At 41.4% G+C, this 18021-nt stretch overlaps 1 protein-coding gene across 7 annotated transcripts in view; it reads right to left on the reverse strand.

Annotated features, from left to right (window-relative positions):
* TSPAN4 (tetraspanin 4) overlaps positions 1-18021 on the reverse strand; it is a 420840-nt gene that overhangs the window by 223420 nt on the left and 179399 nt on the right. Inside the window, exon 1 of one of the 7 annotated variants that reach the window (XM_069017012.1) lies at positions 2905-3019. The exons of the other annotated variants lie outside the window; for them this stretch is intronic. Within the exon in view, the coding sequence (XP_068873113.1) occupies positions 2905-2971 (67 nt within the window). The 5' untranslated portion in view covers positions 2972-3019. Of the gene's footprint in view, positions 1-2904; positions 3020-18021 lie in introns of those variants that run through there. 7 annotated transcript variants of the gene reach the window in all.

Consider the following 18021-nt stretch of genomic DNA (forward strand, 5'->3'; position numbering starts at 1 on the left):
CCATTTACACATTTGCAAAACGTTGTTAAATATCCTTAGCCATCTCTTTTTAACCAAAGAACTCCAGTATATGAAATCATCGCCTTAGATTTTATTTTGACCTCGATCATTCCCACTGCACTCAGATCAAATTGTCCAGTTGATCCCCATCTTTCAACCATAGCTCCCAAAATCTGAACTACACCCCAGCTGAGACTATACTTAGTGTCAAGGAGAGGGATCATTTCACAGGTCCCACAAGTGATACGTTTTGGTTTTGCATTGCAAGATGGCTTTGCCTTTTGAAGCAACACAGTGTTTGAGACTTAAATTCACCTTGTGAACCACAATAAACCCCAGATCTTCTCTTTGTAGGCCTATTTGTATTTGTGCAGTTGATTATTTTTTCCATTTATCCATTTATTTCAGGCTGTATCTCCAGTTTGTCAACATCGTTTTGGCTACCAAATGCATCTTCACTCTTTCTTGCCCCCTGAAAAAATCAGATCAGGACTGAACAGTAGCTGTAATGAAGTACATGGGGGTAAAAAAACTTTCAAATTCTAAAGGAGTATTTTTCAAATTGAGCTATGAATCAGGGTCTGAACTACCTTCAAAATAGTTCCTTCTTAATATCACAGGTGCAGCTCATCTCTAATGAGGTTTCATGGGATAATTAAACCCAGACAGCTTGGGCAAACATCCAAATCTTCAGTTATTCACCTTATCTAACAACTCTGGCAAATAGTTGGAAGTGTTGTAATTCCTAACACAAAGAGCACATAATATCTGGGACCACTGACTGAATATTTGAGATACCTCTCATTGCTTTATCCACAGAAGGCAAAAATAGCGTTAAATAAAGTGCTGCAGTCATGTTCTTGTTATTTTAGGCAGCTCTGCTATTGGTACAATTATACCAACAGTTTTGCTGTGTCACTTCTTTAAAATACCCATTCAATTATTTTTGTGCAGTGCTGATGGCTAACCTAGGCCCTGCAACATATTTCTAACTCTTACTGAACCTCCCAAAAGGGGAGCATACAGTGAGGCCAGCACATAGAACACGGGTAGCCAGGACTAAAGCATTTGTTCTTGTCCTCAGACTTTATACAGCTCTGAGAATGTACTTTTAACTATCCACAGTCCATATTCACCCTCTTCAAAAGGGCTTTATTGAGAAGTACACAAAACTCTTGCTTCAGAAGTGGAATGGGCCTCCCAAGAGTGGTGCATTGGTCGTTCATTTGGGCAGCTCTGAAGGGGCAAAGATGGCACTGGTATTTATATTCATGAGACATGGATTTTATTCCCATGATATCTCTGTTATAAATTTATCCTCATTATACAGACTGGGAACTGAAAAGCAAGAAAATTAGGTGACTGAATTCCATCAGCAAGTCTGCAATAGAATCTAGGTCCTGCACTCAAGCCCAGTGCTTTCCACACTAAGATGTGTCAAGTAAAATAAAACAAGATAGATTTTCAAACTCCTTGTGTTTGCTAATCATCCTATAACTGAACCTAACACCTCACTAACTTAGCCTACAGCATGGAGCTACTTTGACTTACTCAGTTTTGCTCCTCATGTTAGAGCAAATATGCTTCTCACTTTACAAAGTTGTTATTCTAAGTGAGATTTCCCGAATTCACTTCGGTTATGTTACAGATCAGCTTCACAATGTGGGAGTGCATGAGAAAACAGTATCCTCTACTCTGAATATCAGCAATGTTCAGGGAAATAAGCTGTGCCACCACACTAGAAAGGAAAAAAATGAGTCTCCAATAGCTTTGGCAGTCGGATTGCTAAAGCAAGACCACCAGTCCCCAGCTCCACGCTAAGCTAACAGAAGCCCATCCAGCAGTACGTGGACACAGCACAGCTGCAGGTGCTCGTGTCACACAGAAAGTGCCAGCAAAGCAGAAGGCAGGTGCCTGCCACTGCTCCAAGCACGCAGGGCTAGCAAGAGCAGATACACAGAGTGTCAGACAGTGTGTGTGGCTGCATCCCAGGGCCCAGAAAGTGAACAGATGAATGCACTTGAGCGCTGTGGCTGACTGCGAGGTTACCATGTGTGGATTTGCATCGTTTTGCCCCGGGCACTAATGGAATGGACAATCTGCACACATGGCTGGCATGGCTACTTCCAGCAGCACGAAATCTAGCAACTCGTTCTGGAAGGAGGGTCACACAGTTATCAACTCACAGGGCACGCCAAAATCTGCAGGAACATCTATTTCTCAAGGTCCTACTAGCAATAGCCTGGAGCAAAACATATCTGACATGTCTCAGGGACAAAAAAAAAACCCAAGCAAAACAGGGTTTTGTTTACCCCTTTCAAAGGTAAAGTTGGTCACAAAAAGTCTGGTAGTTTTAAAGTAACACTTTCAACACAGAGTCCTGACTGTAAGTACAAAATCATGAAATTATGCCACGTTTTAAACCACTGAAAATAATCGTTTGAATTCCGTCAAAATGCAATTTAAACCTGCACAGATCTCATGAAGCTTTAAAGAGATCCAAGTTAAGAAGCCATGTTTTATGTACAGTTTTAAAACATTTTTGCAGAAGGGTTTCAAAGGACTACTATTTACGTATCTAAATTCCCAGGAATTTCCAGGCTGGAAAATTTCGGGGGGGGGGGGGGAACCATGCAAAAATCAAGGACAAACACTCGCACAAAACAGTGTTCAGGTGGGAATGAGCAGCATGCCCTTCCAATCACAATATATCATCCCAGGTCTCTGGAAGCTTGTATGGTGTGAAGCTACAAGTCTCTGTGAAGCTGAACTCGCACAGAACAGGCACTTTTGAAAAGTCGCCTTTGGTTGAGTGGCAAATTTTGCACGGCTCAGTAGATTTTTAATTATTCACACTCAAGTAACTACACTCCTACTGGAAATCAAAATATGAATGTACGATACCTTGCTGGGAGTGTACAAGCAACACAGGTCCTTCCCAGAGTATCAGCGGAGCTGGGCTCGGACTCATCTCAGCCAGCTGCTCCCCTCCTGGGTGTCTACCCCGCTCTCGCAGTTGGTCTCGCACAGACCGAGAGCTGAGCCCTGATTCATGATTTCAGGCTCCAGCCATGGAATGCAGCCATTGAAAACCCTGAACTATTTTTACCCCTGAGCAGCCACAGCATTTCTGCCCCACAAAGCTGCTGAAGCTGATGCCTTACCCTGCACACACACCCACCCTGAACCTAACCAGCTAAGATGCATGGTTCCCTGGCATTTAGTGGGGTTTTTAACTGCGCAGTTGCTACCAACAGGACAAAGCAGCTCAGCCCCTGGCATTACTGTCAGCCCTCAGAAGTCAGACATTTGATCCCAGTTGTCAAAATTAGAAATTCCTCAGAAATGCTTTGCTCCAGGAGATAAGATTAGCTCAGAGCAGTGACTGTCTACATGGTTTGTCTTGTACTGCACCAGCTCCAGCCTGCATTTAACAAATATGTGCTCACATCTTCAGCTGACAGGCTGCAGACACATAAAAATCACTACGTGTCAAACAAAATCACAGTGTGCTTTAAGAAAAATCACAAGGTCAGGCAATCCCAAAAAACTCACAAAACAGACAAAAATGTCTTTTTATATAGAGCATTCAGAAATACAAAACTGTTTTAAATAAATTATTAGCTATAAACCAGAGGTAGACACCTGACCTAACTTTTCAAGATTATACAGAGAATAATGACCACCTGAAACTTTACAACTCTGCTGTCTTGAGCCTACAGGATTCTACAAGTGTACTTCAGAAATAAAAAATACTGGAGGTACAAATAACAATCTAAAACAACTGATTGTTTTTTAACATAATCAACTATTATCAACACATTATATAATCACTTTAGCAGAGGACAGTCCACAAGTGCATAGCTGGACATAAAGAAGAGATCCAAATGAGTATGGTTCTCCAAAGAGAACCAGCATACTCACTCATTTAACTTGCTCATATTTTCCTTTAGACAATGAAAAATAACTGTAGGCATCTCTCAGAAATATGTGGTTAAAACACAAGAGGAACAAGGCAAAACTGACAGATCTACTGACTACAGTCACTTATTAGTTATTAACCTGTGGAAACACATGAAGGTTGAGATAAGAATCAACAGTATCACATCACAGAAAATGGTCCCTGCCATCTGGAGTTTCAAGGACAATATAAAAAATAGGCATGCAAAGGGTGAGACTGCCAAGTTCATAGGAAGACAGTTATGGTCACCAACAAGCAGCAAATGCCATAATTAACCAAGCTTCCCAGTGAGTTTTGGGGCAGCAACCCCTCTGCAAGGTCCCTTCAAAACACAGCTGCAATGGCAGCTATAGCACACACTTATACACAGAGTAACCTGAACGGTTTGTGTAATTTAAAGACAAATTTCTTGACCCAAAGCTGGGGCAGCCGGCATTCCGGAGATATTCCATTTAGGCAAAAGTAATGGAATAATTACAGGGTTATTTCAGATCACATCACAACTGACTGCCTCTAGCATCACGCAAACTGATTCTGCGACTCTGAAGGATCTGTCTCTTTTAAGCAAGATCTTGTGCTGGGAATCCACCCTTTGCTGTTTCATACTCACAGAGAGACTATTGAGAAAGTGTAGGTGGAGAGTGCAAGGGAAACAGCAATGAAGGACATCACTTGGGGAACAAGAAAGCTACAATTAGAGTGTGTAAAAGAACATGAAACATGTTAAAGTGGGCCAGATCTGACATCAATGACCTAAAGCTCAGAGAAGGTTAAAGGAGCAATACAAGCTTGTAACATCCAGAAGGCTGAGCCACTTTAACATAGCACTGGGGGAAATAAAGCAGAAGAAATGCTGTTGCTGTGAATTAATGTCTCTAAGATTAGAGATTATTCTCAGTGAACAGCCTTCTGCTATCTCTGCAATGAGCTGACTCTCCAGAAGTCCCTTTCATTTGCAGTGAGCACCAGAAATTCTATCAGGTACAAAAAGACAGAAGAGAATAAGTCTAGCTAACAAAACCCCTATGCAAGTAACTTCACAGTTTTTATCACTTTTCACCTAAGAATTCGGGAGTACCTATTTCCTACCTGTTAAATTATTACCAGTTCAAGGACAGTGCCTCGAATTACTGGCTCTCACAAATAAGAGGAAGTGAAAAAGACTGGTATAAAACCCATTCCTTTTCAGAATATTTAAAGTTCTCTTTTCATACTACCAAATAGAATTCAAAAGGAAGGAAAAACCATACACTAATACAAACCTGAGGCTGTCTGATAATACCTTCTGCTTTTAATACCTTATTCAGCAAACTTCAAGCTTTTTGAAGACCAGAGGGTGAAGAGCCAAGATAATCTCTATGAATGTTTAACCTGGCTGCTTTGGAGACTGCTAACACCAGACAGGAAATTATCCACCATTCTCCCAGCTGAACTCACTGGTTCATGTAGCAATGTTGAGGGATGGTCAGAGGAGTGTCTAAAACAGGGAGCAGCAATATGAGGCCATCTGTGAGGGCCTCAACATTTGCTGGTTTGTTTCTAAATGAAGAGTTTAAAATAGTTATTTAAATATTTGTCACTTTGAAAGACAATCTTTTCCCTTCTGTACTCAATTTTATGCCTGGCTCAGAGTCAATGGTCAAATAGAAAAAGGGAAAAAACCCTACAGGAAGCACACAAACAAGTTTTCAGTATCAAAAAAAAGAAATCACAAAGAGTAGTGTAGCAGTCTCCATGACAATTACCAGAGAGGCTTTAATATATGAGAAAGGAGGATGGAGAGGAAATACATTTAAAAAGTAGCAATTTAGAGTGTCAAATTCCAACAAGTTTTAAAGTTTTTGTTCTTCCAGAAAAACCATACTACTCATCTCACTTTTGAGGAATAGCACCATGCAAGGCATCTTTTATGACATTTTCAGGCATCATGAAGAAATCCTAAATCACTTTCATAAAGATCTTATATGCTTACAGGACAAGAATTATAATGAAACTATCCATCATTGGTGTTAAACAGGTCATGCAACTGAAGACCAACAAAAAAAAGAATCTGAAACCTATTAATCAACTTTATAGTTTCAATTTTCAGGGAGAACATCAAATTATTATAAACAGCATTTATAATGCAGAAACTCAGAGGCATCTTCAGGTCTTTCTGTTACTCTTCAAGAAGTACAGCCAGGCTGTGGATCCTGCTTTAGCAGAAAGTGAGAGGAATGACCCGACAGCTGAAATAGCTGCTGCCATTCTGCAGCACCGCTCTGGTGTGATTACAGAAGAAGGAGGGGAAAGGAAGACATTCCTAAAGAGGAGATGTATTTCTAGCTTAGATCCCAAGCTAAGTGCCTGACAAACCTTTTGCACTCGCATGCAGACAGAAACCAAACTCGAAAACACACCCACAAACATTCATTTCTTTCCTCTTCTTCAGCAGCTTCGAGAGCTAGTAATCCTAAATAGTTACCATCACATCCATCCAAAATGCACAGGCATGACAAGAACAAACACCTGTGCAGCTACCATGAGCCAGGTTTGCAATCACAGTGCAGGATAGTTGATAACTTCAGGCTTAATTTGTGTTCATGTCATTGCAGCATCATGCCTGGAACAGAAGTCTTACCCACTTCACAGGCAAGACGCTTACAGAATCAGCCCCACCTGCGAGGCACAGGCCTAGAACTGATCCACCTGCACTGATGCAAATCCAGATAGCTCATGTGGAAAAGCTCAAAGTGTGATACTTGCACTTAATCCTGTTCCAAAGAGGAAAACTGAAAGCAGTACCTCTGAGCCTCTGTTTTGGGCTTGCACTGGCATAGTCATTTTGCTTGTTGGTTTCTAAGCAGTCAGAACACTCAATTATCCTTGTATGTCTTATTTCTTTTACTATTTCCTAAGCATTTGCTCCGAGCTGCTGCTGAAAAAGGATGCTGTGCTGGTGTTGCTCTGACTCCCAACTGCCTTCCTTCATGAACTCAAGACCTTACAACACGGCTATTTAACCTACATCTGAATGTACTGCCATAGAGAGGTACAACTATTGAAACTGAATGTGCTTGTAATATTAAAGGCGCCCATTTTGGGTACAAAACATTGTCCATCGAAGAAGTTGGAGGGCGTGTGGTGGTGTTGTGTATGCTGTTCACAGGAAAGCTTAATTGTACTTACAACAGAAATACCAAATCCCCTGCAACAATCAAATGTCAAATCAACAACAGAAATTGCCAATGTTTTAAACTCAGTACTGCAGCCCACCTCCCATGTATTTACCTTTAATTTTGGCTTCTTTTTTTTTTATATGCCATTTGTCAGATAATGTGAAATGCATCCAATCAAGGGTTTCTTTCAGAAATTCTTGTAGATAGTCTCCTTAAATTCTTTCTAAGATAACAGCTTGATTTTTTCCCCTCTTCATAATTTATTTTTCTGATCCCCTCTTTTTATTTTACTTTCCCACATCAGGAGCTAAAATATCAGCAAACTCTGTAAATATATATATACAAATAAGGAATATCATAGCACCTACTGAATAATATAATGATCTCCTCTGTTACCACATTCATGTAACTGCTCCTATTTCCTTAGAAATTGGGAGGAAATGGAGGACCAATCATAATCATAACAAGACAGCAACATAAATGTTCAGCTTTCAAACTTTTCTAAATGGAATCACACATGCATCATTCAACAGAAAATGAATTTTAAAAATCCTCGTCTTCCTCAGGTAATTCAATTTTGAACAGTGCATGTTAAAATGTTATTTAGCTTGTGTGACTTGTAGCAGGTGCCTTCCTTACAATAAAGTCTTCTTTTATAAGAAGTAATAGCTATGCAAAAATATTTTTCAGCACTTCCAGGCTTTCCAGAGAGGAAGACTAAGAAAGCAATACATTTTTTGAATTTGTGAGTATCAGCCATTGATTCATTGCAGCATTTCCATGCTTCAACTATTCCCCAGGTAAATCCAGTAGAATAGTTCATATTTACCCAAGGCTGCCACACACCTGGGAGTCCTAACCATATCCAGCATGCACAGCAAGAACACCAGCATCCAGTTAGCCCCATATTTTTCCGAGCAGGCTAGAAGACTGAAGACAGCTGTTGCTGTGTTAGCTCACAGCTGCCACTTTCTTGTGGGTTCTAAGCTATGCTGCTAAAAACCAGGACAGCTAACATCATCCACTCTGACCAAAGGGGACCAGAATGGTGCACAATGTCCTTTTCTGTGAAAGCTGCATGATTTATGTACAGTGTAGACACAGGGATCATTAACTGAAGCCCTGATCAAAGGAGACAGCCGAGCCTTGATTAATCACAGCAGGTTATCTTCTATGGGATAGATCAAATCTGGAAAGGGCATCTCTCTAAGAGGATAGGTTGGCTCCTGCCAGTTTCTCAGCAGCGCACAATGCAACCTTATACTACCCAAGAAAGAAATCTGAGAGGCATATCCAGCAGACTCTGCAAAAGTCTGATCACCTGGAGGTGGGATTCAAGACAGAGTCAATAGCAGCCAGTTTAGGTGAGCAGCCAGGCAGCTGCTACCTGGTCCCTGGAAAAGAGCAGTTGGTAGGAGAGACAGGTATTGAAAGGAATACCTGAAGGTTGTTGACACTGCCCACACCCCACACAGTTACAGGGCATGACAGCCTCACCCACAAATACACTGTAACTACCAGCAGAATAGCAGCTTAAATGCTCTTTATCCTAACATGTAGGTATGTTCATGCTCTTGTCTCCCAAGTGTTTGCCAACTCCACCAGAGTGTTCTTAGGAGGCAATTTCTGAAAGTGTTCATATCATAATTACTCTCCACTGGTTTCTTTTTTTCCCCCTCAAGTTTACTGGTTCTCAGAGATTCTCTGTAGGTGTATCAGTTGATTGGTAAAACATAACAGCCCTCCCTGTCAATCTTTAGACCACTAGTGCTACCAAAACACAAAGATGAAGGTGTTAGTAGCAAACACTATTACCAACATGGGGATCCCAAAGGCATTATATACCAAGCTTGCTTATAAGCTTTGGAAAAGCCACCGACTATCAGGCAATAAAATATACATCCAATTTCTCTAGCTTGTGCAGTCATACACCTTCTTTGCAAAAAAAACCCCATAATTTTTACAGTAGTGCAGAGCATGCTTTATTAGGACTATTATTATTATTATTTCTTCATAAAAGTAATTTACACAGAAGGCTATGGATTCAGAAAGGCACTTCAGGATATATTTAACTAAGCAACCAAATAGCCTCATCTCATACACAACCCTGCAAAACAAGAGGTGAGAATTCAAGGAGCTTTCTACTGCTGTCTGGTAGAGCTGTGCTGCTTTCTTTTGTCAGCTGAGATACCCAGAGATAAACAGCAAGTTATTTCCTGGTACACTGACCATCTGCAAATGGGAATGTTCCTCTAGACCTACTTAGTCCCTTAAGTATGAGATAAGCAAGCAACCTCAATAGAGTATTAGCAGTCCAGTATTTCCAGGGTGTCCTCCATACCCAGCTACACGCTCTCTACAGTTACAGAGATCGTAATGCCACACAAGGGTTTGTGCACTTCTTGGCTTCAGGAAAAATTGTTCTTTTCCCTTTACTTTACTTCAGAATACACAAAAATGAGAAGAAAGTAATATTCCTGCAGGTCAGCAGAAGAACTTCAAAACATGCATGTGTCTCCTTCCACTTACAAAGCCCACTAGGGATCAGTGAAAAAACACTGAGGAATATTCAGCTTCTGTTCTGGAGAAGTATGAAACAGAATTAACAATTAATGAAAGCTGGAGCCATACAGTCTTCAAGTTCCTGCTACTGAGCCAAGTATTCCTGCAAACTGAAACTGGAGCTACAGAGAGGCAAATGCACTTCTCTACTGTGTGGATCATAAATGAACAGCATTAGTCACTTTACCGCTTGGAATAAAGTATTTCTGTACATTTTCTCAGCTACTATTGTTCTAGCATTATCACACAGCCTGGTATTTAAATTTTCCCTGAGTTCCTTGGCATCTACAAAGATCTGTCAGATGTAACTTCTGGCCATGCTTCACAGTTCAGCATTAACCCATGCATGCTTGATTCCTTCCAAACACCAGTTTTTCCTAACAGTAGTAATTTGTATCAATGATGCATCATTGTGCTCAGGCTTCAGGAATTGTAGATTGGCCCAGCTCCAGCCACTTCTGTGGAACACCATGGATTTACCCCTGCTGAGGAGTCAGCCTGTGCATTTACAGGCCATGAGCATTGTTAGGCTCGTATAGTGTGCATCACAAATTCAGCAACTGAATTTAGCAATCCACAGCCGTCAACTGGTTCAAGTGTTTCTTGAGAGAGTTTGACATATATAAAGATGACAAAAAATGAGCACAGAAGCAACGTCAGGGTGGTGAGTAAAGAATGTGAGTGGATTCCATAAACACTGCCTACTTTTTCCTCTGGCACTGATCAAGACTCACTGTCAAGATTTTCTATTAAGCCTTTACAACTCTAAGATCTGAATGTGCTGGGAATAACCCAATGGAATGCATCGGAAAATTGTTAACCCATAATCATTTTAACTACGAACATCGTATTTATGACAGCCCCACCATTTTCATTACAACTCTGGCAAACATGGAAAGCTTTTTACTCCCCATTTAACAGCTATTTTTGTCAAGGCCAGGACCGCTATTAATACTAAAGTATTAGAGCCTCTGGCTGAATTTTAATCAGAAGTAGTCTCTCTTTTATTTTGGGCAGAAGGAAAGTGGTGCGATGTACCGGTCTGGCTGGCTGGCTGCTGCTGCGAGTGCACAGAGGGCATCCATCTGCATTCAGAAAAACAGCACAAGGAAAGGGCATTCTATCCCTGGCATTTAACTCCAGATTTTCTCTCAAAGCAACAGAGTATCTAACCAGATAAATGAATCTGGGGTACAGCAATGCCTGACTAATGTGATACATTTTCTACAAAAAAAAAGACTAGGTGTCTCCCTGGAACTTGAGGTGCTGCTGAAGCCCCTGTTGCTGTCTGTCTGTAATTTCCTACATGCAACTGCCCATTTGAACCATGTCTCTCAACCCAGAGATCCAGTTCACAACCAGAACACACAGTTTTAAGATTTCCAGAGTCTGAGCTTATTAATCACAGTAGACACTTTAGTGTCAAGGTTGGCACCTCTAGTATCCCTGATGGAGATACTGTCCCCTTAAGTGACAATATATGGCTTTACATCCATGGAACACACAAAAGGATTCTCCTGCATAGTAAACAAAACTCAAAATTAAATATTTTTAGAGGAAATAGAAAAGCCAGCTGGAACAGCAGTTGTTGATTTCTGCCTAGCTAGAAATTATTGGTGACATTTATGGTTGAGGCATCAGATGAGTCATCTTTGTTTCAATCTGCCTCTCTTAATTACTTCATTCCCTTTCTAACGTTCTTCAGTGGCTCCTCATTGCAACCTTGTAATAGTATATCCATGAGTGATGTGCATACACCCCTTCAGCCTGCCTAACACACACATAATGCAGTAATCACAGAATCATAGAATGGTTTAGGTTGGAAGAGACTTTAAACATCACCTAGTTCCAACCCCCTGCCACGGGCAGGGACATCTTTCACTAGACCAGGTTGCTCAGAGCTCCATTGGCCTTCAACACTGACAGGGATGGGGCACCCACAACTTCTCTGGGCAACCTGATAGTCTCTTACCACCCTCACTCACAGCAAAGAACTTCCTCCTATCTGATCTAAACCCACTCTCTTTTAGTTTGAAGCCATTCCCCCCCCTTGTCCTGTCACTACATGCTCCTGTAAATAGTCCCTCTACATCTGTCCTGTGGGCTCCCTGCAGGTACTGGAAGGCCACAATTAGGTCACCCCAAAGCCTTCTCTTTTCCAGGCTGAACAATCTCAATTCTCTCAGCCTTTCCTTGTATAAGAGGTGCTCCATTCCCTCTAATCATCTTGATGGCCCCCTCTGGACTCATTCCAACAGCTCCATGTCCTTCCTGTGCTGGGGACCCCAGAGCTGGATGCAGCGCTCCAGGTGGGCTACCCGCAGAGCAGAGGGGCAGAATCCCCTCCCTGGATCTCCTGGCCACATTGCTTTGGATGCAGTCCAGAACACAGCTGGCTTTCTGGGCTGCAAGCACACATTGCTGGGTCGTGTCAACCTCTTGTCCACGAGCAATGATGCTCCAGGAGAAACCAGTGCTTCTCTAACTTCTGCTAAGCTGGTCCAGGTTCTCCAGGTTAAGCAAAATTTAGCTAAGAGATTCCCAGTTCCAGCCTACTGCTACCTCACATCCACCTCCAAAAAGGGAACACAAACCTTCCCTAACTCATGGGGGTGCACCGGCTTCTTGCTCCACAAACATCACAGCCGTAGGGGCCATCCAGCAGGAGCACGTGAAGAACCAGCTCCCTCAGGATATGAGCTTCCCACTTCTTTATTCCCACAAACAATAAAAATTGTTGATAAACAGAGAAAAATGGTCAGAGTTCTGCATGAAATACAGCTCCATATGTAATTAGTATAGCAAGGGAAAGCATTCAAAACCAAATGTATTCAAATCAGCTCAGCCACCTCCAGCAATGTTCAAGAAAGAGCTACAGAGAGCAAGGCCTGGCCTTATTTTCAGCCTAGATGATTCCAAGGTTTCCCATGCTTCTAGAGGTGCAAATTTCTCTTGACAGCCACAAATTCATTTGAAGAACGATGACAATTAGAGAAACGTAATCTGTCACACTGCATAGTTTTATTTTACTCAATAATGCATTGATATATATACACACAAGAATGTAAAGCATATTTTGGCATTTAAACTATCCTAGCTTGTCTGTGCCACACAGACCAAGCTGTCAGGAGAAATGTGGGAGTGCTGCAAAGTTTTAAGATAACAACAACTTCTAATTAAATGATGAAGTTGAATTTTTACCAAATTAGCATGCACAGCTTCTCTCACACAAACATAAAAATGAAAAACATTTGGCTAACACTCATTTTTCTGGCCAGTCAGTTCCCCAAAGCTGCAACTTTGACTGCTGCAAGCTTTTCCTCTCCAGAACAACAGTCCATTTTAGAGGCTAAAGCACCAGTCTGAGATTCAGATGATTATGATTCAAACCCTGGCTCTGACACATTTAACTGACACTCACTCTGCTTCCTGTCTAATCTGTAAAGTGAGGATAATCCTACCTCTTTTTCTTACACTTTGTGAATCGGGTAGGATATCTTGGATGCCAGAAATGATCTGGGGCAGCACAGAGTTCTCTGGAGGCTAATTTCGCCATCCACAAAGAGTAACTGACACTGTATGAAGGTGCCTGGGCTTTCGTGGATGTCTAGTGATGCTCACTCTCCTTACCTGCTAAGATAACCATCATAAGTGGATGGCTCTAATCTTAAGAATTATCATTATTACTAACCCTACCAAACTTACATGAAACTTCTGTAGGAGGAAACTGAACCTTTCTTTCAAGATACACTCCCCACAGATACAAGAGGGAGGAGGAACATGGTTCTGCAATATAGATGAGAGAACATGCACTCCAACATTCCTTTAACTGGAAGCATGACATATGTGTCTGATGACAATGTGATGTGAGGAATATTTGAAGAGCATCAAGATAATCCCATGCCTGTACAGCTGCAAGAATATAATGTCTGCCCCCCATAGAAACCATCTTCAGGACCCTGCACAGGTATGGACCATTCCAGTCCTTGCAATGGGAAGGAGATAAATATTGCTAGTTGTGGTCATGAGTGACTATTCATGTCAGCTAATGTCATCTCTTGTAGCAGCTTAGTTAATGGGAGAGGTAAAAACAATCCTTCAGGTTATTTGCTGCATATATATTTCACAGAGGCAGAGGAGACATAAATGAAGTTGCGCCCTCCTGTTGCTCTTTCTCTCCTTTCCGTAACTCTTTTGTATCACTTATCTTGAGAACAGTTGGTCACATAAATAAATAAGAGTGAGGTCAAACCTGGTACAAAAAAAAATTTATTTGACCTGGAAATGTTTTGAGAAATACTGTGTGAACAAGATGCCTGTGGAAGTACGAGGGAAGAACAAAGACATAAAGGCTTTTTCCCACAGGGACACCTACAAGGAAAACATTTTCTTTGCCTTCCCCATCTTTCCCCTCATTCTGAAAACCATCAGTGTGATGCACATCTTGATACTAAAAGGGTGAACAAACAGTACACTTCAGTCCCAAGAGATTGTCAGCATTCAGAATAAAGAGGAATCACAACCACACCAAATGCATGGTTTCTGGGGGATTGATTTCCCTTCATAAAGGAAAAGAGACTTTCTCCAAAGCAATTCCCTCCATGAATTTCAACAGACATTGTCAACTTCTACAGCTTTACCCACATAATACAGAAGTTTAGTCCCAGGGGATTCTGTGGGGTGGTTGGGGTTTTTTCAAAGATCTCATTTACTGATACTCATACCTTATAATGTTACAAAAATACCTTGGGTTTCAAGCCACAGTACAAGAGAGGTGTGGGGATTAGGGTTTTAAATGCATCCTTCAGTATTTGTAATAAACTGACTCCTGAATTAGGTGGCTTACAAGGTTTCGAATGCTGGCAGAAACCCCCTAGAGGAATTAAATAGCACTATAGGAAATTGATCTGTCAGTTGCTCTGCTGTGTCTAAGGACACCCTAAGTCCCTGCTCCTTCATTAACTTCCCTGTGCTGCAATTTAGAACCTTAACTACGCACATGTAAAGGTTTTGTGGGACCACGTGATGAACTGGGTCACTTAAAGATCAAAAGATCCCCTTCACTTTCTGCCAGGTTTCTGACTCTCCACCATTATGATGTTCTAGTTTCTTGGTGCAGCCCCATTTACAGTCCCATTGACACAGCAGGGAGGGCAGCAAACCTCAGTGCAGGGCAAGTGAGTGCTAAGGTTGGCTTCTTTGCCCATACTGGTATTTGTCACAGCTTTTAGTCTGAAGCCACCTGAATAGAGTGACACTTTTGTAAATCAGAAGTCATAGTCTAATCTCCAGTGAGTGATTTCATCCTATGGAAACCACAGGGCATTTTCAGGAGAGGTGATTTGCACCTCACAAACTCTGCAGCCAGAGAAGATAGAGCTTAGAAAAGGTCTGGACAGTGATGGCAAGTGTGTCCAGAAGTCTCTCCTGTCTCTCTTAAAGCTAGCAGAAAGCAACAAAGCTCTCTTTTGTCAGCCCTGGGTTGTCTCACTGCAAATTAGTGCCCATGAAAAGACAAGCAAGACAAAATACCCATGGAGGGATGGGGTGGGTTTGTTTTTGCACTGGTCTTTGTTCCACGCAGCAATATGGAAATGCAAGATAAGGGTTTCTGCTACCCAGAGTACACTGCACTTGAAGTGTAAGTCCCACTCCTGCTCACAGGTGCCGAGCAGCTCAGCAAGAGCTGAACACAGTCACTGCATTTCCAGAGGTTTTTATGGACAGGAAACACTTCTATCTACTCATCCTCAGGGACAGCCCATTACAGCATTCACTTGGAACACGTAAAAAGGAACAGAAACACAGGTGCTAATTAGCTGAAACCACTCACATTATAGTATCATTCAACAAGCCTTTGTCCATGTCTGTATCAATGCAATGTCTCAGCTGGCCCACCTGAACACAGCAAGCTGACTGTATTAAGAGGTGATGAAAATTGTACTTAAATCTATGAAAAACATACTTTAAACAGGACCACAGAAGCAAAGTAAGTGAACTAACCTGTACCAGTGATACTGCAGAAGGGAGTGCAAAACTGGCTGACAAAAATCAGGGCCTGTGTCTCCTGGGGCACAGGACAAGCATTCTCAGCTGAGGCCCGAACACACGCCTCAGATACCAGAAAAGCGTGGAATAATTCCTGGATGGTTAAGAGCTTCACGAGGCATTTGCAGCAGCTCAGTCTGTCCCATGCAATATTTGATGCATGACATCAGGAAGATGCTGCTCTCACCCTGCTTTAGCCCTCAGGATTTCATGTACATGTCCATCATGCCTTCCAAATGCCAGAATAAACAACTTTCAAACGCACCCAGAGTTGGACACACATTGACTCAAACAGATCACAAAAAGTAGTCAAACTTAAAGGGCCAAATTTTTGTCAAATATACATTATAGACCACAGAGTTATGTGACTGGTCCAATGTGACTGTCTCATTCACAGTTCAAGTCACTAATTTTCTTGTTCAAGGGATCATTCACTGATGATTGCACAAAAAAGGTCTCCTCTTGCAGCCAATTCTGTTTATGAGGGTGATCTCCTTGTTCTCAGACCTCCCTTGCAACCAACCTTCTCTCCTTCTCTTCCCTTCATAATACAAAGAAACTTCAAATCTGCTTTGGTCCCTCCCATCTTGAAAAACCCATGCCAAAACACATCAGCCACTCTGAGATCACCACAATAATCATATAGAATTCCTTTCAAAAAAAGCCAGTCTATAAACATCTAGTTTATGCTCTTACAGTCAACAGGAAATACTTCTAACAGTAACTCCACAGCCTGTTTGTCAGGCCCTTTGGTAGCTTTGGCCATGCTGCTGCTGTTGTGCTGTTTCTTTTCACATCTTCAGAGATAGCGTTCCCTGCATCCTCCTCCTGCTTCCCAGAGTGCTACCGCAGTCTGTCCTCTATTGGACTCCCCTCATGCTTCACACCTCAGCGTCCTTCTGGAGTTTCACGAGTCCCTATCCTTTTTGTTCCTTCTCTTTCCCTTCCACATTACCTCTCATTTGCAAACACAAATTCAGCTTGCCTGATGACTTCCAAAATGTCACACCGTCTGTTCAAATGGAAATCTCAGCTTCTTTTCTCATATTTTTATGTGTGTGTTTAGCAATTACCACAAACTCATGATTACTAAAGCAGATATCTTCATTTTCTTCCAAAGACTCTCCTGCCCATTATCTTCTTTCCTTATGACTTCTGAACAATAACCATCTTCCTGTTGCATCAGCCTGTAACTGGAATATCATCTTCATCTTGGAGCTTGCTCTTGATTCTTGAATCTTGTGTCTAAGCTCTACCTTAGCCTGGCAGATGGTTTCCACATAGTGTCGCTAATAGGCCATCCATAGCATCCTGTCATCTGCAGAGATAAAACTCTCTTGACAGATTCAATCTTGTTCCACAGTTATTTATCCAAAATACTGCTTTAAAGGCCATTTTCCTAGACCATCCCTTTGGCAATGTTATTACTTTTATGCAAGCCTCCGCTCACTCCCTTCTCTCTTTCACATGAATAATAAGTTACATCTATAGTTCTTAAGTTTTCCACGGTTTACCCACAAGTCTCACCTCTTCTTCAATATCAAAAGATCAATTCTGTTGCAGCCCCAGGGATTCTATCAGCTCTAGTCCAGAGTTTGAAAATGTTTTATGCCCTGTGGGTGGCTTTTAGCTTCACTGAAGTCTGTGGAATGAGGGGGCCAAGATTTTGTCTTATAAATAATTTCTGAAATCAGTGAGATTATTTGCATTATGTAAAGTTAAGCATGTGCCTCAGGCAAGGTCTACTTCAGAAATGTTTTGCTGGTATCATTATGCAAGTACAACCCATCTTGGCACAACTGAAGCAGTTAAAGCTATCACAGGCACAGCCTATAGCAATGACATTGTCTTTTGTTGGTATAATTTATATCAGTGTGCTGAATTAAAAAAAGAAGTCAATTATTTCAGCAGAAGCATTTCTGGCAACTGAAATGCAACTGAATTAAGGCTGCTACTAGCAGAGAAAAGTTCTAATAAACAAGCAAGCAAAAAAATCACAAGAAAACTCAATCCAAGAAACCTTCCTGAAATAATTTCATCTAAACTTCTTTTAGGACTGGGACATGGGTATGAAAAATCAGCCAAATTATAAAATCTAACCCTAATATACCTGTGTAAGATATGTATGTGGTTATATAGACTTCCATCTTAAAAATACATAGTTTTTTCTTGAAAAGTATGGACTTCTACTGCTAAATTTGAAAAACTGACAGCCCAAGAAAAAAAAAAAACCATTAAGCTTCAGAGTAGAATGTGATTCCTCACACTACTGCAGAAACACATGTAAATCAG

Source organism: Aphelocoma coerulescens, chromosome 5 (assembly GCF_041296385.1).
Source record: "Aphelocoma coerulescens isolate FSJ_1873_10779 chromosome 5, UR_Acoe_1.0, whole genome shotgun sequence".
NCBI lineage: Eukaryota > Metazoa > Chordata > Aves > Passeriformes > Corvidae > Aphelocoma > Aphelocoma coerulescens.